General features: G+C 28.8%; 2 protein-coding genes across 2 annotated transcripts; one reads left to right on the plus strand and one right to left on the minus strand.

The window, feature by feature from the left end:
* Nucleotides 1-1,671: 1,671 nt before the first annotated feature.
* Nucleotides 1,672-14,087, plus strand: LOC107170149 (uncharacterized). Its single transcript, XM_089219410.1, has 5 exons — nucleotides 1,672-2,048; nucleotides 12,913-13,000; nucleotides 13,214-13,287; nucleotides 13,372-13,525; nucleotides 13,659-14,087. The coding sequence occupies exons 1-5, from the start codon at nucleotides 1,965-1,967 to the stop codon at nucleotides 13,757-13,759; spliced, it is 501 nt and encodes a 166-aa protein (XP_089075536.1). The 5' UTR covers nucleotides 1,672-1,964; the 3' UTR covers nucleotides 13,760-14,087.
* Hrs (Hepatocyte growth factor regulated tyrosine kinase substrate) lies at nucleotides 13,961-23,767 on the minus strand. The gene is made up of 15 exons (XM_089219409.1): nucleotides 23,473-23,767; nucleotides 23,305-23,389; nucleotides 20,762-20,837; nucleotides 20,511-20,699; nucleotides 20,144-20,293; nucleotides 19,943-20,067; nucleotides 19,107-19,179; nucleotides 18,246-18,344; nucleotides 18,103-18,165; nucleotides 17,899-18,030; nucleotides 17,580-17,835; nucleotides 15,541-15,725; nucleotides 15,312-15,474; nucleotides 14,680-14,772; nucleotides 13,961-14,620 (listed from the first exon to the last, which is right to left on the minus strand). The coding sequence occupies exons 1-15, from the start codon at nucleotides 23,501-23,503 to the stop codon at nucleotides 14,106-14,108; spliced, it is 2,235 nt and encodes a 744-aa protein (XP_089075535.1). The 5' UTR covers nucleotides 23,504-23,767; the 3' UTR covers nucleotides 13,961-14,105.
* Nucleotides 23,768-24,279: the final 512 nt, after the last annotated feature.

Genomic DNA, 24,279 nt, shown 5'->3' on the forward strand with positions numbered 1-24,279 from the left:
CGTCGGCGTATAACTGCAGCGAGGTGGTATGTACCTAAATACTATATTGTATGTATAGCACCTTGTATATCTACCATACATATTATACCTATTACCTATTCAATATAATAGGGCATGGCCAGTCGCAAATAAAACAAAATTCGTATTTTAGATGCTGCAGTGTATCAATTATTGTGCTTCTAACACTTTGTAGTATATATACCAACTGCACAGAAACGTATAAATTTGCACTTGCCTTTAAGTAAAAATATTTTCTTATCCAATCTAGTTCCATCAACATTATATAATCATATACATTACCTATACCTAACCTCATAAGTCATAAACTAAAAAATTAAAAACTTATACAATCGATTCGGCTGAATATCTGGTACCCTCAGACCCTTTTGTGTCTGTTTTTTAAGTCATATTATTTAGTACGACTTATTATTACTTTTATACATTAAAGATAATTTATTCATTAGCTAAATGCATACAATGTACATACTACTATACTACAATAGTACAATACCATATTTATCTCGTGAATTAAACAGCCACCGCTTCTCCGGTGTCCTTCTTTGTTACTATACTGTCTTGGAACCGATGCATCACCTATATACCGACGATTTGAAGGGCTCTGATTTACGATTATACTGTAGAATACAATAAATATTATTTTCATATATTATAAATTTAAATACCAACGAGACCAACTGCTATTTTTTAGTAAAATTGGTCTATATCAACCCTGAAAATGCAGACCTTCCGTTCTTCAATAACTTGTCAATGGAACTTAATTTTTTTTTAGCGAAATTATTGGTTGTTATAAAAAAAGGTAATTTTGTGGCTTTGTGCGCAATCTGTCAATTCCTAAAGATAGCATAAGTATGCTACATCGGAAATATCGACTTCACGCTCATACTTGCCATTGGTTCAGATTTTTCCGGGACACTTTTACACCGGTTTTACCGTGAACACGATCCTGATATACCTATTTTAAAACTCAATCGGTACGTATAAGAAAGTATCAGTTTCTAGAAATCAGTGCCGAGCGGGTTCGTAATCATATTATTAATTATTGCAGTGTACTAAAAATATATTATAGCTAAAAATAATAATAATTTAAATTCAAAATAATATTATTATGATTATTACACAAAATGTGACTTCACTTTTGTGCATCGCGTTAAAACGCACGCTGATGGGTACTTGTGTATACTTCTTGGGTTTACCATTACCTGTGCCGGCTGTTGGTATACCAACCTTCAAACGAGTTACTCTCCCGTCTAGTCTCGTCAGAATTTTCGGCCGGAGTGTGAGAGGGGGTGGAGAGAAGAGGGTGGTATAGGCGAAGGCGTCCAGGATTATAATGCTTTGATTAAACGCTCAAAATCTATCGTGAAAACGTTTTTTTCATCATTAAAAAGTAATAACATATACCTACGTACCGGTTTCGATAATATGCTAATAAGCGTTATATTATCGTCGCCTCGTGGTGATGTTATTATTATTATTTTATCACATTGTGTTGTGTGGTGTGTACACGATGTCCGGAGAGGTAGGTCCGGGCGGCGAGTGCGTTTTTATTTTTTCGCCAACGGTCAAGTCTATTTATGGGCCACTCGCTACAAGGTTCGCGGTGGCGGCGGCGGCGGCGGTGTAGTGTCGTATACCTACTCACTAGTATTATATTATAGTGTGCAGTTGTGTTTCGAGCGGCCGTCGAGCTTGTCGCGTGTGCACACGGTGTTCACAAGTCGTGGAAAAAAAATATTAAAATAATAATAATAATAACGCCATAAACACTCTACGTTATTAAAACATTTTCCTATTAAATCTAATAATCGAATATTTTTATATTTTTATCTCCGCGGTCGTGTGCCGGTGCTGTACAATAAGTCGACTGAAAAATCCTCTGATAGACGTGCAACGAGTGCCGTCGTATTCTGCCTAAGTTTTTCGCGGTAAACGCAGTCTTCGAGATGGGTCGAAAGTTCCCGTTGCTCACGTCGTGTCTGGGTTGCCCACTCAAGACCGGAGCCATCATCAGCGGCGTCTACGGAATAGTAAATAACAGCAATAATAATTATAATAACAATAAGTTTCTCTGGGTTGTACACTGTATGACGTTATATTATTACAATATTTGCGGTACAATTATATAGTTAGGTATGTACTAAATAGAGTACCTAAAATGGCTATAATACATCACAACACTTATTATATAAAGATTAATGTACCTGTCGTATATACATCAAACGTTACACCGCTTTCCGGCAGTGTGTTTATTATTAATCATCATCGTATATTATTAAACTTGTCAAAGCACCAAAAGTCGTTAATACCGTTTAGGTTACGCCTAAAGTTCAAGGGCGACACTCGTGATATATATATATTAGTTGCTATTAAAGGGCACTGCAGCCAGTGACATCAGCGTCTGTATAACATGACCATGATTTGAACGAGTTCCAGTTAAACAGAAAAATAGTTCATATGACCTAGATAGAAAAAATAAATAAGAATAGTCAATTTATCGTAAACACCATCTTTAATAAAAACGCATTTACACATTTTCTGTTTATGATTAAGACTTGTAAACGCTTTTAATTCGAAGTCATAAATACATCATCATTATTACTAAATAAGTGAAAAAAAAATTACAGATCTTCTAATATCCATACGATTTTATTTATCTAACTTGTTATACATCATAGGTATGCATTACAAATTTATAGTTGATACAAAATATGATCTTTATGCTCTTAATTTTGTTTGGTGTAAGAGTCTATAGCGTAAAATTAATATTTGTTACGAAAATTGTGGCCATAAACTGTAAGTACAAAAAGATTTAGGTAAGTTAGTTGATAAAAAAAAACCACAAAGCAATAGTTCAATGTAAATTTACCTAGGTATATACTTAATTAATTTTCAACTATATATAATATATAGATATTTGGGTAAAATCTGGTATTACTCATTAATCATTATAGAATAGATAAGCGTATATTATAAAAATCACCATGTCTTGACACATTGATTAACATCTGTTTAAAGTTTGAAACCAATTTTTCTGTTTAAAACAACGGTATAGTTGTACATTTATTTGTTAAAAATGCTCCACATTTAACATAAATAATCCAATCACACCTACAACACATGTAATAGTTTGATATCGTTATGATTATAAATTAACTTAATAATTAGTTTAAGAAAAAAATTTTTCTTTCAATTATAGTTACTAATGTTACTATATAAGTAGAAGTATTGACGTCTTGATCGTTATCTTTGCGCATCAGCTTAAAGTCCATTCCTATTCGATTAGAATTATTATACTTAATTTAAAAATGCTATCCTAACACATTCAATAAATTGATAATTAATAACAAAAATACAAAATATCGTGTTTCAAAAATATAGTTTACATTTTCCTAGGTACCCCATCCCTTAATATTGTATTTTTACATATACGAAAATTCCACTCTAAATTATTTTGATCAAAATAATATCTAATATTATCTGGTTGTTTTGCCACAATTTTAACTACTCGTATATTGTATTAAAGTAATTTGTTTAACAACTTGTTGTTTTATATTTTTTATGGTAGATAGGTTGGATTTATAGGAATCAAGAGTTAAAATAAAATTTGATATTAATATATAAAAATCAAATCATATTGCTTATGAAACTGTTCATTATTCGCCAACTAACCGATTATTTAACATATTATCTGTATAAACTTAATAATTTACTTACAATTTACAGTGTTTATTTTTAATAAGTTTAAAATTCTAAATATATTATACTTAAAACTTTTAATAGACAGAGAAAATAAAAGTAAAATCAACACCAAAATAATGCAATATTTCTAGCTCTTCTGTAAGTAGGGTTTTATGTTTTATTGCATAATATGTTATTTGGACTGAGAACTGTAGTTGTATATGAAAGGAATAATATTTATACAATCAGCAGTTGACGAAAATAATATTCATAGAAAACCAATTTCATTATTTATATTTAATGATTACGCTAATAATTCTTTGTTTATTCGATAATTTAATGTTTCTATGGTAAAACACGTCGATGCCAAATTAATGTATTATCGATTAGATTTATTTTCGAAATTCCACGTAGGTTATTCACTGTGTATAATGTATTCAATTGTATTTTATAAACTTAACTGCTAACTATATCAGTTAGATCTATTAATAATTTATTATTAATAAACTAAATTACTAAAATAATAAAATCACACTAATTCTATGTAATTGGTGAATGTAATCGATAATAATATTATGTTATAGGTACAACTACTATATATAACGATAAAGTTATACTGAACCAAATATTTGATTGAACGTATTATAACGCCCTCAGGTTGTTTTAATGAACACCAAACAGTAATAATGTGATAAAATATCAAAATTATACAAAACAAAATAAAAATCTATATCCATAAATTACTGCCATCATAATATTATATCGGCATAATATCAAACACAATGTTGTACTTTTGTACGCTTTTAAACAGATTTTATAGTAATTCATACATATATATTTATTTTTTTGTTAATGTTTTATTCAAATTTATAACACTCATAATTATTATAAATTATTTATAGGTATTATATGAATAAACATTGTAATACTTTTTGAAGGATTGTATACATCAATCAAATAGGTAGGTACCTATTCTACAAATTAATTATGTTAAAATAATAATGCTTGATATCTTGAAAGGGACGAAGATTTGTATTTATATTTATATTTATTATATTTATAATATTTGTATCGTGATTTTGCAGAATAATTATTTTGTGTATGACAGCACACATTAGGTTTATTAGGCCATTAGGTAAGGTGTATAGAAGAAGGTATATCATTAAAAATATTTTTCTAAACGTATAATGTGATTGGGAATAATTACGCTGACGAAACTTTATTTGTAGTTTTGAACTTTTGACGTTCAAGCTCTTGCCGGGGCCATTTAATATTTTTAACTATACCGTGTGCCGTGGCTCTTACGTTCGTTAAGGGTATATCTCCTAATGACATTTAAAAAACTTTTTAATTATCGTACTTAAAACCCATTATTATTTCGGATTGCGCTAACGAATTTTATTAAAAGCTTGAACTCGTTGACGGTTACGACTTGTGAGTCATATAACGTCTTACATTATACGTTATTATTCATAAACAGCTTTTAGCTTTCCCCTTGAAAAATTTAAATGAATTCTCTCAAAATTTATAATCCATGTAATAAATGTAATATATTTATGATGTACATGATGAAATTTAATTAACTACTATATAGAAAATTGCGCATAGGTATTTTAGTTAAATTAATAACCTACTTAATAGAATATAAGTTATATCCTACTATTTAACATAGTTGACAAATATTATGAAAAAAAATAACAACATTTAATGTAATTAAGTTGAAAATAAGTATTTTTACGTTGTAGGTAGCAACACAGCTTTTTATAGTTCTAACAATAAAAAAATGGTTTTTTATACTTTTAATGTGTATACAGAATATTTGGTTTTAATATTTAAATTATAAAACATAAATTTCAAAACATCAGTACCTATAATGGATTTACAGGCAATCACGTTAGAAATAAGTAAAATAAAATTGACTATACCTAACCAAGCGAATTTATATTATGATCAAAATATTTTGTTTAGTAAATAAATAATAAATAACAGTTCCTATACTTGTATCAGTTTTATCTACGTTGTATAAATGGTTTTATTCTATGTTTATATGTTTATCGAAACACAATTAAAATCTAGAGATTACCAAGATGATAATAATGATGGCTGTATAATATTTTTTGACGATATTAATTAAAGAAATATATATAAGAATAAGCATAAGGATAAACTATTAAGATTTATTTGTAATCGGCTTATTTTTCCAAGTACCTATACTAAGGTGTGTAAGGTGTAACTACTAACTATATGCACATAACTTCTAACTAGAATACCTTGCAGTTTTAAGTTTAAAAACCAATATAATCAGCTACAGTTTTCTCATCAGATAATGCATAAGAGTTTTACTTTCAACTTCATTCACTCGTCTTACCTTCAAGTATCTCCTCTAAGGCTCTAAATATCTGATTTTCGACCCTGCATAGAAACTGGTCACACGAGATGTACTTTTACTTAAATAGCATTATAATATTAGCATGGGAGCACATTTTCTGCCTTATGGTAATCGATTTGTCTTGTTATTTGGTGACACTACGAGTATCGATCGATTTTTAATGTACCTGTTTGGAAGTATAAATAAACATAAAATATTTCGTCATTTGTATAGGTATTAAGATATCAATTTTATGATTAGAAGGTAGAAGACGATGAATTTGAGCTATTAAAACATGAACTCAATATAATGTATGGAAGCAAAAACCAAACAATCGCCTGAGCCCTGAATCAATATAAAACTATGAGTATTCATCGATTCCACCAGACCCTTTTTTTATTAGTGCAATAACCTATCGAATCTACCGACCTTTTTTTTAATAGGGCACACAACTTATTGATTCAGCCAATTTGTAAATATTTCGAACTACCTAAGTAATAGTGTTGAAAAATGTATAATTCCTGAATAAAATTTAGTTTTATAAATCGTAATTTCATTAAATTTCATTTCTATAGGAACATTTTATAAACACTATTGATATAATATTATGTTTCAACTTATTTATGTTGCTATTATACAGCGTAATTCACCAAGCATGCTCAGTGCTCACCCCCATTTTTTCCTTTGATCACGAATTTATTCAAATTTTGATTTTTGACTTTTTGAAGTTTTCTTGTTATGAACATATTTTAGATTTTAGATCTTTATACCATTTAAAGACTAAAGAGCGTCGTTTGGTGACTGGTGACAATTACTTCGTTTTTAAAATGAGAATCGCCTTTTTATGTTTATGTATAACTCTTAATTCTGATTGCAGGATAGTCGCAGATAACGACACGTTCTAGCAAACTAAAATAATCAGTATAATAGTAACGATTTTTCCTTACGTTATTGTTGAACTTGACACTTCGAAATTATTAATTATGAATTTTAAAACATAATAATATAATAAAAATATAAAATATAAAGTTATTTTTTAATAATGTATAACTATTGACACAAAGTAAAAATACTTAACAATTTGGCCTAAAAGAGGACCAAATAATGCCTATAATCGATGTTAGATATAACTCTGATCTCAAGTAGGGAAATAAAAATAAATAAAACTTTTGTATGTTTCGAGTTACATAGAGAATCGACTGTAATAAAATTATAATATTACTATAGTTGGTAGATATTATTAACAAAATATCACATTGCATAGATTAGGTACGCGCAGACCTTCCGAACATTATTTTAACTCCAAAATCATTCTCAGACATAGCCTTGACGTGTGTGCATAAAAAAAGTTTTTATTCGAGACAACTAAATTTATTAGACTTAGGTTTTAGATATGTTATGTTATGTATGTGAGTACATTGGTATATTATGACGCGTTACAGCAGTACAGCACGTTTTTTTTTTTTTTTTATCCACATACTTTACTGCGCATTTCGATATTCTGCCAGTTGCTTAGCGAGACGATAACAAGTATTATATTTAGCATAGTAAGCACGTCGATGCGATGCAAATGTGTAAAAACGAGAAATTGTTTGTTCAATATATATAGGTATATTGTGTTTATTTATTCATCATTTAGGGGCCTAGCTGCTATTATAGTAACGACGAAACCAATATAGTGATTATCAGATGATGGTTTCTTGTATATAATATAGATGTGTAAAAGACAGAACACTCGATCAAGCACACTTATACAGGCATGCGATATTACGCTGACCCATAAAAGTTATTTTTTAAACGATTTTTTACGAGGGTATGCAGGGTATCTGACGTCTGGAATCAAATATGAATTATATTATTAATAATAGAGGTCAACAATTCCAGATTTATAATAATAATTTTCCTTGGCACATATTCACTAGTACGTTACAATATTTAGAACGATGGAAACGTCTATTTTAACTATACGACCAAGCAGTTTTGAAAAAAATAGTATAATATTATTCAGTTAGGTACGCGTTATTATTTCCAAAAAGAATATCGTATTGCTAGCAAATATCAGCAATAACAATATAACAATATAACAGCAATATAATACACAATAAATAAACAATCGAAAAGGTTATATATAATTTACTCTTTTGATCATCAAAATAAACATTAATATGATTTTATATTTAGAAACTAACGACTATAACAATAAAAGACTCGATAAAATAGAATTTCGCATTGACATGGATGGTCATTTGACCACATTTTAGGGAATAGGACCTTTTTTCTTTTTTTTCCAGCTCAAAAACCAGGAACGGGTGGGAACTGTTCATCGAGGGAATGCACTAAGGTACATTTCAATAGATGAATAAATTGTGTATTTTTCGTAGGACTTTAAAAATATTTGAGGAAGATTAGATTAGTGATCGCACATAATCAATGAACTTTAAAAAAAAACATAGTTCTTAAGTAAAAAATAAGTTTCAGGGGTCAAAATTATGTAGGTCCCCGGTCCCCGCTCTTTGAACGATCGGTCGCTTCCCGGACAAATAGTGAACAATTTAAAATAAATTTTAAATAATTGTGAATTCAATCCAACTCCATATTCTACGTTACAAAATCGACCAAAACAATATTATAAAATATAATATTATATCGTTGTAATAATATTTAGATGAACTTAAAGTTTCGTCGGTTATTGTATAGATATAGTTGTAGCTGATCATCACCGTTGCTATATGATTTTATGGTCTTAGGTAGGTATATGTGCGTGTTTAATGATAGATGCTAAAGGTCATTTATTATGTTCAAGTTAGTGTGGTAGGCGCATTTTGTTGATCGTTAAAGTTGCTTTATTACATATTTAAATAGTAAAATTATTCTTACGCCATTTTATTAAAAATAAAAACAAAACAAGTTTGACATTGAAAAACATTTGCTCAAAATTCAATTTATTGCATTTATTTCTATTATATTATTTTATACGCCCATTCTCTCTCGACGTATTTAAATGAAATATCTAATCAATTATGCACTTCCTATCATTTGCATCAGTAAGCAATATTGTGAAACTATAATATATCTTCCAAATAAACGGATCCTAAAATAAATTATAATACCTATGACATTTTATATACATTTAAATCGACAGATTGGCTTAGTTTAAATATTAAAATGTTTTTAAATGGTATATTTATGTAAAATCCAACATCATAATAATATAAATAATATAATATGCTATGTATAATACGTAAGTAGATATATTCGTTTTTATACTATAGTAATTTACAAAAATAATATAAAATAATATTATTTTTGTAAGTTTTTATGAAATATTACTATTCATATTATGAGTATTATTGTATAAAAAGTTACTAGCAAAAAAAAAAAATGCAAAGTCATAAACATTTAAGCTCTAACAATAACATTAAGAATCTTTCCTATTTCTGCATCCCAGCGATATGAGATAATGACACGGTAATTACGGAGAAATCATAAATAAAAAATAGTTTAAAACATAACTCACAAACAGCTATAATTTGATCAAAAGTTTTATTGATGTAGAATATTTTTATGTTTTTAAACTTAGCATATTATGATATTATTCTTAAGCAATTTGATATTCTAGAAAAAACACAGATTGAATATATTTGGTACACATACAAAGTTTGATTAAATTTACCGTAAAAATTCAACAGATAAAAATTATGTTAATGATAATATATTCTTGCCGGCTGCTTGTTTTCTAGCTATACACTATAAATGATTTTTACATATAAATCATGGCACAAAAAAAATGTCTGGTCACCTGTGTATACAAAAACAAATAATTCTACAAACAGAGTCGATGAAACGCATGATGAGTCTTATGTATATAAGTACATTTAATATAAAATTTCAAAATTAACCAACACATGTTAAATAGGTATATAAGTACCTAATTAATTTTGAATTATGTTAAATTTCAATTAGAGATGTTTATTAAACGTCGGTGACGTAACACTTAATGTTACCTATCTGATATAATACGATGACGCGCAAAAATGTGAATATTTTCCTTTCGAGCGATCAATTCGCGTTCAACGCCTGAAAACCTTGGCCAATATTTTCACGAGGTAAACTATTTATCTTAATTTTAATCGAATTTTTCTTACTTATCATTTTCGGGTTGGTGGGTTGGTCACAAACTCGTAAATAAAATAATTTTCTCGACAATAATAGTTTCATGTCATAGGTATTTCGAGCAATAACATAACGTCCACATCCATTAATATTTACAACATTGTTCATCGCTATTTGCGCGATACATTGAAACTGTACCGCAAAATAATAAATTAGATTAAAAAAAAATTAATCAAATAATAATAATGATATATATAGTTAAACGATATAAGTGTCAAAAATATCGACAACAGAACCAACGGACTATAATATATGATTAAGTTTTTGTGGCATAGGTAGTCTCTAGAAATAATCGCTATAAATTACGCGAAAAGGGGTTAAGTTCTTTCTTACAGAGTATTCTGATGCTGGACAGACACACAGCTAAAAATAGAAGCCTAAATATGGTCAGCTTCATATACACTTCATGAAGTATTAAAATCCAAAACTACAATGATTGTCAGAATTATTCTGAAAATTGTAAAAATTTCTTTCTGTTAATTGTATTAATTATAAAATAATAATAATAATTCTCAAACATGAAAGGAGAAAGAGGTTATAGTCTCAGACATTTTAGGACAATCATTTAAAAATACTTTTAGTGTTCTGTGATCTTATATTACTACGTCGTGGTGGCGTGTCCGGATGGTGGGCCTATATGTATCCAAACACACTCGGGACATGTTTCGATCGAAATTAAGTATATGTATTTAAATGTTTTTACTTTTTTTTTATTATAGGTATCATCATAATTTATAAAATTATGAACATTCTTGTCATCAATCTAAAATTTGTCGTGTACTTAAGTTTCGTAACCCATTAAAAAGTTATTAGCGAGATGATATTTTTCATTGACATATTATTATAGGTACAACGATAGTTAACAAAATAATACAATATTTGTACCTATTGTTCTATGTTACTATATTCTATGTTATATATCTTTATAATGTCATCGGCTCATCGCCATAGATATTAAACTATGATTAGATAAATCGTAATAATAACAATATTTTCATTAATATATAATTTTCAGATAGAATTTGCCAAAAAAAATTTTTAACCACCTCTTCGATAAAAAGTTCTGGATATGCCTATTGCTGTTTATCACTTTTTGCACATACTAATTCTTACTTAGTCTTTAAACAATTAAACACGTGTAACGATTGGTCATCATTAATTTTGTATACCTATTATCTACCTGTATTACCGATATACCAATAGGTAAATCAATTGAAACAACTGAAGATAGGGTGTGAAAAAGAGTCTATAACACTCCCAAGTTCTAATTTATTACCCCTTATTTTTTATGCCTAATTATTTTATTTTAGTGAAATAATATCAATTTTATATTTTGAGTTATGAAATATTTGCCAAAAAAATATTTAATTATTTTGGTCAATTTAACTCGTTATAAACTATTACCAAAATATTGATGGACTGTATTAGCATTACAATACATAATATTTCGGAAAAATGAAAATCTTATAAGCAATTTGTAGTCAATACTCAATAGGTCTCGTCAAAAAGCACTAAATACTAAAAAGATTTAATATGCTACGGTGGACTACTGGTAATCCCCATAAGTTCTATCAGCTAAATCTTAATATATTAATAGAAATACTCAGTAGTGCCTAGTATACATAAACATAATAAATATATACATACATATATTGTTTTTATCATTAATATGAAGCATGTCTTACATGTGTAGGTACTAGGTATCAAGTTTTAAAGTATTGATTATTGTAAATTTGTAACTTGTAAGATACCTAGTTTAAATTTAATAATAGCGGGTGTGAAGCTGTGGAGGCAAAGTCCCCACCCTCTTGCAGCTCTGTGAGACATTTACAATTTATTATAGCAGCTCACGTTTTAGAAGTCAAGTTGCGCCTATGGGTAAATCACTAAAACTACAACCAGAACCATTTGTCCTGTAACTTTTTGAGGATTCCACATTTCCACATCATCTACAATTTATCCATTAAATTTTTTTGCGCTTGACAAACTTCTTGAGACAGATTTCACAATAGCCTTACCAAATGTCGAACATACATAATATTATAGAAGACATTTATGTACGTCGTAGCGTTTTAATTTTTTACAAGACATTAAAAACTATTTTTTAGCCCAGAAAAAATAAATACTGTTTAACCTACTTATTAATATCAAAAAAAAAAAAACCACTACAACGCTGATAAAATCAACATCTATGACCTGTATAGTGTGAAAATTTGGTAAATCTACCGTAAATAATGCACCTACCAACTATCGTAGTAAGTCGTAAGTGTATCCAGGCTATCCAAAGCGAAACCATTTTTCTTTAACAACTCATTAGTCATTTTTACACATCAACCATAGTTGGTATTAACATGGAATCATTTTTTAAATTCTCTGAATAAGTATTTGAATATATTTATCATTTATGATTAAATACCTATTTTAATTATTCTCAGAATGTTATTAAAATTGCCTATCTTAAGCCCCTTAAAAAGCGAGTGTGTTATCCTCATAAGAACCAAAAAACTTAGATTTAGAAAAACCAGACCAGAACCTAAAACTCTGTTGAGGTTCCAAGCATTACATCCACGCGCTGTTGGACATTGATGTACCTATATATATTGTTATTAATTGTACAGCACTCACCAGTTTAACAGACGCATACCACATGGCTAACGGATTTCTTTTTTTAGGTTATTGCCATATTCACTCTGATCATGATTCTGACTAACGACATCAAAATACAGACGATCGTCATAGATTTCTTACCCAAATCTGTCGGTAAGTTTTTATTTTTTAAATAACTAACTAGTAACTACACCATCAAACCATAGTTAAAAAAAAAATTGTTTCCGTGTGTAATCAGTATGATTTATTTTGTCTACTTGTACGAAGTAAAAACACTTCTCTACGTGATCTCTGCGCTCTGCCATGTTCAAATGACTTTTATAAAATCATTTAAAATAATTATAATCATATTGGTTTTATTTTCAGTGCATATCATTGTAGCAATCAACCTGCTTATGACTATATTAATATCGTCTCTGCTTTTGGTCGGGATTTTTATGGTGAGTACGAGATGATGCAACAAAAAAAAAAAATAAAAATAAATATTCGCAGAATGTTTTCTCATCATGATGATTTTATTTCAGCGAAAGAAGATATTGATGCTTCCTTGGATAGTACTAACGATCATGTTATGCATTGGACTAGTCATATCTGTGATATACACTACTATTGATTTCTTGATTCATAAATTCTATTTCACTAGCATTGCGGTTCTAGTGATTGGTATGCTATGCGTGTGTAAGTATACTATGAATTAAGTTATAAAATTTACAAAGTTTCTTTTAATAATAATAAAAAAAAAAAAAAAAAGTTATAAAATACTAAATTTAATATACATTACTGTGCCATCACTCATTATCATGTTTTACAGGTGTTTATGTGTTCATGTGGTGGGTGACCTACAGTTATTATCAAAAAATCAAAGAAGAAGATAACCGGACTCCATACACCCGAACACCTTATTACGGCTGAACCATAGAACTAATTTTTTTCATAATGATGAATGTTTGTACAAAAATCATGCAATGTTATTGCCAACGAGATTTTTTTAGACAATGAGATGAAATGATTAACCCCTCGAAATTGTATATAACAACATTGAATGTGTGTGTGCAAGTTATATTATTAAGTAGTTTAACAAGGTTGTTTTCCATGTTAATTTTTAATGCACTATTTATATATTTATATATATTTTTTAATTTATAATATGTATATAATAAACAATTGAATAATGTACCCACAAAGTTAAAATAATATAATATTAATTTTAAATAAATGTTAAAAATGTGTATATTTGGAATGCGAAATATTATATTAATTAATCGAAACTTATTAACTCTGCGACCTGGGGTTGCTCAACTTTGGGCTGTTCTACTTGGTTTGGAGCGGACGGCTGTGGATTTACTTGCTGACTAGGTATTTGGTGTGCACCGTACTGTCCCATATGAACAGGTCCACCATAAGGCATAGTAGATATCTGACCCATCATTGGCTGCTGATGTTGACTGGGTATCATTGGCTGTCCTACTGGAATCGGGTGTTGTGGTGGACCCATATTTTGCATTTGAGGTTGTTGATGGCCAGGCATCATAGGCTGTGTGTGAGAGCCAACACCAGGAAGCTGCTGTTGGTGAATGGGATTCATTGCTGGATTAACAGGAATCCCTGAATTAATTGTGCTGGCCATATGCACCATGCGTGGTTGATAAATAGGTTGAGGAATGTTTGAATTGACTTGTGACATGTTATTGGATTCATTGGCAGGTAAATTCACTGATTGGTTGTTTGTGATTGAATTTGGATTTTGAGGTATCACATGTCTCGTGACAAAACCTGCAAATTATATATATTTGTTATTACTATGATTATTTACTCTATCTAATACTATATACCTTGAGGTTGAGAAATATGTTGAAAGTGAGCTGGTTCTGTTGATTGTGGATACCTTATACCATTATCTTGCATTTGAGAAGACATCAATGAATCTATAAGATAACAAGTATGACAAATATTATTATTTGTGATAAAATTCTATCCATATAAATTATAATGTGAATAGTTATTATAAGTAATGCATTACAATTTTTAATGGTCCCTTGAGGACTTGGATGTTATTATAAACAGTTTTTATTGTTATTTAAAATAAAGCTCATTAAAAGAATAGCTCAAATTAATTAATTTTTTTATTAAAAATAACTAAAAGATTTAATAACTATGACATGTTAAATCTATATATTAGTATTTATTATGTTTTAAGCAAGTTGTCAGTACACAGCAATAAGCCCTGGACAGAAAATGTAAGGAGAGCAGATTTTTATAGTTAACAAAGTCACAAAGTTGGAAGCCAAATTGAACAAGACATTAGTGGAGCAACTGAATCAAAGATCTGAAGCTCCAATAAATCAGAGATAGAGAAAGAGCAGAGTAGAATAGAGATGTGTGGTGAGGCATGATGGGAATAAATAACTTCAAATAAGCAAAAAAACCCGGCAAAAAATAAAGATAAAAAATTTCTATTACTTACTAGGACCAGGTGACATGTAAGGATTAGGTGCAGTGGGAACACTTGGCAAAGAATTAGGGCCATACATATTACTATTAAGATAGTTTTGCCTCTGATGTTCCATTCTCATAGCCATTTCTTGTTCTTGTTGTTGCACTTGTTGAAGAGTCATTTGATGTTGATACTACAAGACAAGCAGTCAAATAATCATTTTAATTCAAATAAAAGTTAATAGGAAATTAGTAATTACTTGTTGGTACTGTTGTTTTCTCTGTCTCAATACATCCAATTTCATAGCTAACTGAATCTGCCTCTGTTGTTCAGCAAATGCAGCTTCTTGTTGAATTGCTGCTTTATGATCATCTCTCATCGCATCCAGTGCAGCCCTTGTGTCTTTAACTTGAACCAATTTGTCTTGCAACCTTTCAAAATATACTAAAAAAAGATTTTTTTCAATTAATATAATATATAGTATATATACTAAATATTTATCATGTATTTAATATTTTTTTTACTTTTACGTAACAAGTATTTATTTTACCCGAAATCACAGTTACTTAACAACATAAAATACATAAAAACTATTTTGCTATCCTTACCTAGACTAATAAGTCTATTCAGAAATACTATCTTATTATTTTATGTTTTTTAATACTACAGTGAAACCTCCCTAAACGGACACCTCTAATTAGCGGACACTTCTCAATAACGGACAAATTTAACGGTCCCAGCATAACCCCACTAAAAATAATGAATTACGCCCCTCTAAAAAGCAGACAACTCAGAATAACGGACGCGGACAGGTTTGCGTAGTCTTGTGTGTTAGAATATCTCTAAATAACAGACAGATAAACTGAGAAACATGAACTCGTTTTATTTCTATTTTTCCGATAAAGACCATTGGATGCAACTGGCTTATTTTTCTGTGATTTATCCAACAACAAAACAATGTCTCTCAAAGTTCTCTCCACAAGAATTGCAATGATGGAAAAATAAGTAAAAAACAAATTACAGTGATGCTGTGCGTTAATATAGTGGGTAATTTTGAAACACCTTTGGTGATTGGAAAGGCACTTAAACCCCGGTGTTTTAAAAACATTATTGTTAACAAACTTGGAATAATGTGGAAGGCTAATCATAAAGCTTGGATGACTCAAGAATTGATGAAAGATATGCTATCGAATTTCGATAAAAAAATGCAAGGCCAAAAGGTTATTTTTTTTCTTGATAACGCAACTAGTCACCCCACTTGAACTTACAGAATGTGAAACTCGCAGTTTTTCCACCAAACGTGACATCAACTTGCCAACCTCTTGACTTTGGAGTTATACAAAATTTTAAAACTCATTACCACATTAGTCTTTTAAAACACGTACTTTCGTCAATAGATAATGAAAAAATGAAATACCAAATGTGACGGTTCTTGATGCGGTCCTGTGGACTACAGCACCAATCAAAAAAATTAATAAGGAAACGGTCACCAAGTGTTTTTTTAAAAGCCTGGTTTCAGGGGTCAGAAAATATTGAAGACTTAATACAAATAGAGGATTTAAATAGTAAGTTATTGGAACTAGCTTCAACAGAATGTCCAACGAAAGCAAAGGACTATTCTTCAATAAATGAATGTTTACAAACCGAAGACTTATCATTGAACATTGAAGACATTATCAATGATGACATGAGTGAGAATGAAAAACATAACACTGAACAAGATACAGAAGAAGATACAACTGGCGTCGAAAAAGAAAAAATTATGCTCATAGAAGCATTGCAGTTAGCAAATCGGCTGAAGACATTTTGTCTTAATACAAGTGATACAGATTCATTATTACTGGTTAGTCAACTTCAGTCTAATTTTGAGAGAATAAGAATTCAAGAAAAAAAGCAAACAAAAATATTAGATTTTTTTTCACTGTTGTAGGCTTAATAATTATGTAATAATAAAAATAATTAAATTAAATTAAAATTTTTAAAAACATAAAAACATAAATATTATTTTATTCATTTTTCCCAATAGCGGACATTTTATATGTGTCCGCTATTCAGAGGTTTTACTATATTAATAATTAGAGTATTAAACAACTATGAATCATAATATCTATAAAAGTATAAAGAGCGTTAAGTGAGTCGTAATTATTTTATTTTGCTTAAAAAAACATTGAACTTAAAAGTTTGTTATTTAATATATATTAAACATATAACAAATGTTACTAGTTCATTATATTTAGGGTAGTAGGTTTAAAATCATTGCCAACCCAAATATTTATGACAATAATTATCTATACTTACACCTTTTCTCATCTTGTAGTTGAATATATTGCAATAACTTTTGATGCATAGGTGTTATCTTTGAGTAAAATGTCTCCAATGAACCACCATTAATAACGGTTCTACCTCTGCTTAAGTTTGATTTGATACGATTAACGAAAATTTCTAACTGTGATTTAACGGAAGTAATAAACATTTCCATTTCCTCAGAGTCATCAAGTTGTTCATTATTTATGACAGGATTAATTTCATTGTTTGGTGACTCAATGGTATTCATCTAAATTATTTAATAGATAACTTAAAATTAAACTTGTTTATAAATTATAATTATAATACATACATTTGTTGAAGCCATTTTCGTTTGCATTGTTTTAGCTATATTTCCCATTTTCAGACTTTCCCAGTATGAACGATTTAAATAATGTGCCAATTCTGGATCATCTTCAGCCTCAACCTCAACCTTTTTTTCAGTCTGTGAAAGAAAAGATAAATAATTAATATATACCAAATTACTTAATTAATTGAATGAAAAACTTGTTCATACTACTGGTGGTGAAGAATATAATCTTGCTGCTGGTATTGAAGTGGAATTCATAAAAGGTATCCCCTATTGGAAGGTATAACATATTATACAACATACATAATAATATAAGACTGCATTATTATAAATCTAGATTGTTATAGTACTTTTTGTTGTTCTGCTTCAGATTGGGATAAAGCTAAAGCCAATTGTAATTCTTCGTCTTCTCTTAGTTCTTCTTCTGTTTTCCTATTAGCTGCTGGTATCTAATATAAAATAATTTATTCAAATTATTTCATATAAGAAATAAAATGTTTTGTGGACAAATGTTTTTATTTCGTAGTAATTTTAATATACAACTCAGTTATGATTCTTACCACGAATAAGTTGATTAATGTGTATAGTAATATTTAATTACAGATTTATATTCAAAATACAGTATCTTACTATTCACTCTAAATTGAATAGCTAATAATTTAGGGAAAGAATAGATCAAAATAAATGGTAACTAGTAGAAAATCATCAGATGTTTCACCACATGGATCAGTGAACAATTTAAAAGATTTCATTTGAAATTAAAAACAATAGAAGATGCCCTTCAGTTCAACATTGGGAAAAGAACAAAAAATCGCAGACTAGAGCCATAACACAAGATGTTTTACTTGAATCAGTTGAAGCTCAAGAAGAGGACTATCCAGACTCATAATCAAGCTAAAATGTATCTATAAACTTATTTGTAAACCTCAATTGATTAGCTTTATAATATTTTAAAAACATTGTAAAAATATTTGGTGTATGGAAACAATTAAATTAATAAATTTAAAAAAAAGATAAAAATAAAACATGAAGGTTCTCTTAAAATGTATAATTCTACCAAATTATTTACTTATGATTATAATTGATAATAATAATAAAGGACGAAAATAAAAATAAAGATTTTATTCAATGTTTTGTTCTGTTTGATCATAAGCCTAAACTTTTTAATCCACCACTCCAAGGAAAACCAACAAATAAGAAATATATATTACTTGATTTTGTTGAGCCAAAGAACTGGTAAGATATTCTATAGGTAAGTCTTCTGATCCTTTATTTATTTGAGGTCTGCAATAAAAAACATTGGTAAAATAATAATAAAATTTAGAAATAAAAATATAAAATCTTTGAATGCAGTATTCATAGTTAGTAATATGTCAAATTTAAATAATTAAGAGATGTTATAGGTAAATAACTTATAGTAAACCCAGATGTAATATAGTATTAGCCGGTAATAGGTAAGTTATGTATTAACAATAAGATTGAATATTGGCCAACTAACATGACATCTAATTAGGTAATAATTAACATTAATCAATAATATAAATTTAAAAAACTGGTACTGATTTAGTTGACACCTGCCCCGGAAGTATTTTCCCACTGATGGTCGATCCAACTCGTATATGTCCTATATTCAGAAATTATTGGCAAAAAGGTATTTATGTAAATAGATTTTACCAAACATTATTCTTAAAACATCCAATAATTGAATTTCATGCATATACCTAATAAATAAGTTTTTGTACCTTTTTTATCTGCGATAATAATTTGAAATTGTATTGCAAATTATGAAAAAATATGAGAGATATAAGTGATGAGCATTTATTAAACCTGAGTAGTGGGAGAATACTTTATAGACGAGCATCAACTAAACCAATACCAAAAACCCGAGTACTGAGTATTGGTTGAAATAATTTCTTTAAAAAATGGATACCAAGTAATGCCCCAATGGGTATTAAATTATATCTGGTATTTAGTAATAAAGTTATTGAAAGGTACCCAGAATATCTCTATAAAATATACTTTACGAATAAAATTTTGAATTTTGTACTTTTGTGATTTTTCAAAGCAAGCTTCACAAACACGCACTGGTTTCTCAATACCAAATTTTGGTAATGTACAAGAGCGTGATGAACATTGCGCACAGAAAACTTGTCCACAAGCACGACAATGGTGCTAATAAAAAGAAAATTATTTTCACAACAATATTAACTTATATACTATTTTTCATAATAGCTTGAATAAAAATTACTTTGCGTTGAACCATTCCAAATTTAACACGACATCTATGACAGCAATCAGAATCTTCCCAACCAGGAGCTACATCTGAACTGAACATAGCATCACTTTCTTTAAGTGCAGGAAATGTATAACCTTCAGCTTTCATTATGTTAACTGTATCCTACAAAAAAAAAAAATATATATATAAAACATTATTATGTTCAGAATAGCAATACTTCCTTTTTAAAATTAAATAGCTACATAATGTTGTAATAATTAATAGACCATGAATTATTATATTTTAATAGTCAAGAGTAGATAGCTTTATATGATAGGAATGTCTTATTGTAAATAAATTTTTAAAAAATAAATAAAAATAGCCAAGAAAATATAATTACCTGAACAGCACAATATTTTGGAATAGCTCGGAAAGCAAACGCCCACGTCTGTAATAGTTCTAGTAATTTGTTCTTAACATTTTCATGTGGTGTTGTTTTTATAATTTCTCTTATTTGTTCCATAAAAGGCTTAGTTCCAACTTCATCATGTACTAATTGACCACAATTTTTAACACAACATTCCAAAACCTAAGAATAATATGTTATTAGTTGTAAAAAATATGATTATTTTATTTTAAACAAATACTCACTAATAAGCTGTACATAGCTGTGTGAGGATTTGGACTAATGAGTTTTTTCTTAATGGCATTGAGTGCAAATTTTGGTCTGAAAAAGATAATAAATAATATAAATGCTTAATACCTAAATACAAGTTTAAGAATCTGTTATATTATATTATACTTCTAATATATAAAAATCTGTGATAAGTATTTTATTTATTAACAAAACATTTACAGGCTTTACCTATCATAAAATAGGAGCATTACAGCTTATTAGTATCACAGTAGTATTTAAAAAAAATCCCAAAATGTTTTTAAGATACAATATTTGAACTTAATTTATTACTAGAATACATTGCAATTAATTTGTAGTTATATGGTATCAATGTATCATTACTATCAAATATCAATTTGCTATTTTATGTAATTATTAATATTACAGAATTTAATTGTAAACAATTAAAAATGTCTTTTTTTTATTTAAATATATTCCATTTGATTACTAGATAAAAACAATAAAGGTCGCCACACACAGCAGCGGTGGCGGTAAAATTCTTTTGTCTTTGTGGTGCCGGTAAAATTGAGTCCGGCTTCATTTTGCCGTAACCACTACCACCACCACTACCGCTGCAGTGTGTGACGACCTTAAGTAATAAGGATGATAAGATAAGTACACACAAAAATATTCATCACATGAAGAGGAGACTAATCATTAACAGAATATCAGAAAATTTCTTACTTATTTTTTATTTTAGAAGGTCTCTAGGTCAATTTCTTTTTAATTGACAAAAACTTTTTGGACGTGTTTTTAATATAGGGGTTCAGATGGTTAATTTTTTTTAAATGGAAATTTTTATAGTGGCTTTTAGTAAGCTCGTTTATTGTTTGCATTTTTAGATCGTTATGGAGGGCTGCATTTGTTATGTCTTATGTACCATATAACGCTACCAGTAATAAGTTAGGGTAATTGTTTGAAAGGCTTGGATAGGGAGAATGTTTGTGGTTTTTATGGGTCTCAAAAAAATATCTTTTAAAAACAAATATTTTTATGATATTCTTATACTTCATAATAGGAATCTCCAAATTATAGCCAAAGAACAAGTTTTCATAATTTTGCTGACCTTGACCTAAAATCTTAGAAAATATATATTTATAGAAATCCCTTTAGTTGTGATATTGAAAAGTTGCCTCTTACCCTGCAAATAGAAACAATTGATTTGCAATGCAACAATGAATTAAAAATCAAATATCGCAGAGACTTTAATTGATTTTTATAAATGTCTTCTTTCTAAATTAAAAATAATTAGCGATTGAATATATAAATATATACATATATGTATAATAAATATATGCTAAGTCTTATTTTTGCAAATCAACTTTTTCTTAAAATAAATACATCAAATCAAAATATGGATAAGCCATGTAATGATTCATAGGTAAGTAGGTTTCAGATATGTGACGGGAGAGCTGGACGGCAGATTAGGTTAGCCACAAGCAGCTGAACCTCTCGGGACCAAAGATGGGGAACAAGTCGCACACACTCACGTCGGAGATGTCACCGACCACATTCTACCTTATCCCCATGGGAGGGACAGACCATACTGAAACATAAGACGATCTGGTGAACGAGAAACAAGAACAGTGGACTTTGTTTGGCTCGGGAAGACGGAAAGGAACGAGACTGCCAGGGTGACCGACTCCGGTCAGCTCGAGTAGATGTAAGAGAGAGATTAAGATAATAAATAGTAAACTATCAAAATGTATAACCTTGAGGGAGTAAATCGGGGTATTGTCCCTTCTACCCCCATGTGGCGAAAGCCTTTACGTATAATTATTTGTTGTCAAATAAAGATAGTGGTGTTGCGGAAGAATGTGAAAGCAATTCCTGTGACGTCTTGGTTCAAAACCGAAAAAAAAGTAAGTTAGATATGTATGGAAAACAAATAAAAATTCATCTTTCTATACATTTGTATACTCGCAACAATTCTGATTAATAACTATACATTTCATAATTTATAGATTCTAATCCCCAAATGTATGCTTATATATTTTTGGGTATGACAAGATAGACTATTAGATGTGAAACCGGATTAAGTTTTTCAATAAATAATCATTAGACCATGAACACTTTCAATACTTACTTGAGTAAGCAATAAGTAAAGAAATGAGTGTATTAGATGATATATATAAACTTTCAAGTGTTAATTAAGTTTGAAAATCTTAAATCATTTTTTTATAAGTTAAAATCTATGAATAATAATTCAAAATAATATTATTAGATAGGTAGTACATTATTTTTTATTTTTTTCTAAAGGTCGTGCCATATATTTAAATTATTATTATTTAGTAGAACATGAAGCTATTAAACTACTTTTTTTTATAATATTATAATAATATGTTGAGTATGAGTGTAGGAACTCATTTATACAATGTATGTATGAATAAGACATATTTTATTAATTGTTTGAAATGTTGATTGTTATCACTTTATAGTTTACACCTATTTCTATTGTTTTTAATCTTGATACCTATTAATAATATATTAAAACTAGTATAAAATATAATTTTCTTACTGGACATCCTTCTGCCGTATTGTATCACATATTTCTAATGTCGTTGGCCAATCCGCTTCTAACAACAAATTGCTGGTAACTTTATCTGGAAATTTGAATTATATGAAAACATTGCATTAAATACATACAATAATATTATAGTATTGCGATCGAGATAGTTCAAATTACCAAGAAGTTTTTCGAAATTCGATTTAAACATTTTGCTGAAGTGATTTTCAGTACGTGTTTAACAAAAATATAGGTAGTTTTTATGCGGCTATGTAAAGCGTTCACGACGTCTTTAAAATAAACTGATAATATTTTATTAAATAAATATTTTTTTGTAGATAAACTATTAAGTACCAAAAAATTAAACAATAAAAATTTGCATTAATATAAAATACGAAAACAATAAACATAGAAAAAGGTAGACTAAAGATTAAAAGACAATAAATTCATGACGAAATTATAGTGACAACAGCGGAGTCAGGAATCGTTTTTTAATTCGCTGAACCTTGTCATTTATCAATTGTTATCAAGAACAGTGAGCCAGCAATAGCTGCTGTCCCTAATTGTCACCGCCCCTGACGGACGTTTTTGTAATGTAATGAACGTCGTATAATGATTTATTATAAATTTATTATAAATCGACGTGCTTACTATAATTTTCGGTTGTTACGATAAGTGATAGTAGAATTTTTTTGCTGACTGGTTATTCTTCAAAAACCTAAAACGATTATTGTTCGCATATAAGATATAACACGTTAGTTTATTTTTTTATTTAGAAAACGGCGACACTGCACACAGTTTCCGAACATTCCGTCACTGAATATTGTTATATTTTCGTGAATGCTCAGAAATCAGAATACTGAATATAGTCTTATTGGGTTAGTTGTTAATAAGTAATAACACTAAATACTAATAACTATTGGCATAAATAGAGTGGGATGGATTTAGTTCCCCGAATTCAAAAATCAATATTTGATACTAAGCATA

Source organism: Diuraphis noxia, unplaced genomic scaffold, assembly GCF_037042655.1.
Source record: "Diuraphis noxia isolate RWA-SAM2 unplaced genomic scaffold, SU_Dnox_SAM2 contig0002, whole genome shotgun sequence".
Lineage (NCBI taxonomy): Eukaryota > Metazoa > Arthropoda > Insecta > Hemiptera > Aphididae > Diuraphis > Diuraphis noxia.

Bases quoted from the DNA above. Each gene is read 5' to 3' on its own strand.
- Hrs (XM_089219409.1), bottom strand. From the start codon at position 23,503: ATGTTTAAATCGAATTTCGAAAAACTTCTTG. The intron at 23,390-23,472 runs GTAATTTGAACT...TCAAATTTCCAG, and splicing joins GAATTTCGAAAAACTTCTTG to ATAAAGTTACCAGCAATTTG. The intron at 18,166-18,245 runs GTACTATAACAA...ACCTTCCAATAG, and splicing joins CTGAAGCAGAACAACAAAAA to GGGATACCTTTTATGAATTC.
- LOC107170149 (XM_089219410.1), top strand. From the start codon at position 1,965: ATGGGTCGAAAGTTCCCGTTGCTCACGTCGTGTCTGGGTTGCCCACTC. The intron at 13,001-13,213 runs GTAAGTTTTTAT...TTTTATTTTCAG, and splicing joins TTTCTTACCCAAATCTGTCG to TGCATATCATTGTAGCAATC. The intron at 13,288-13,371 runs GTGAGTACGAGA...ATTTTATTTCAG, and splicing joins TTTTGGTCGGGATTTTTATG to CGAAAGAAGATATTGATGCT.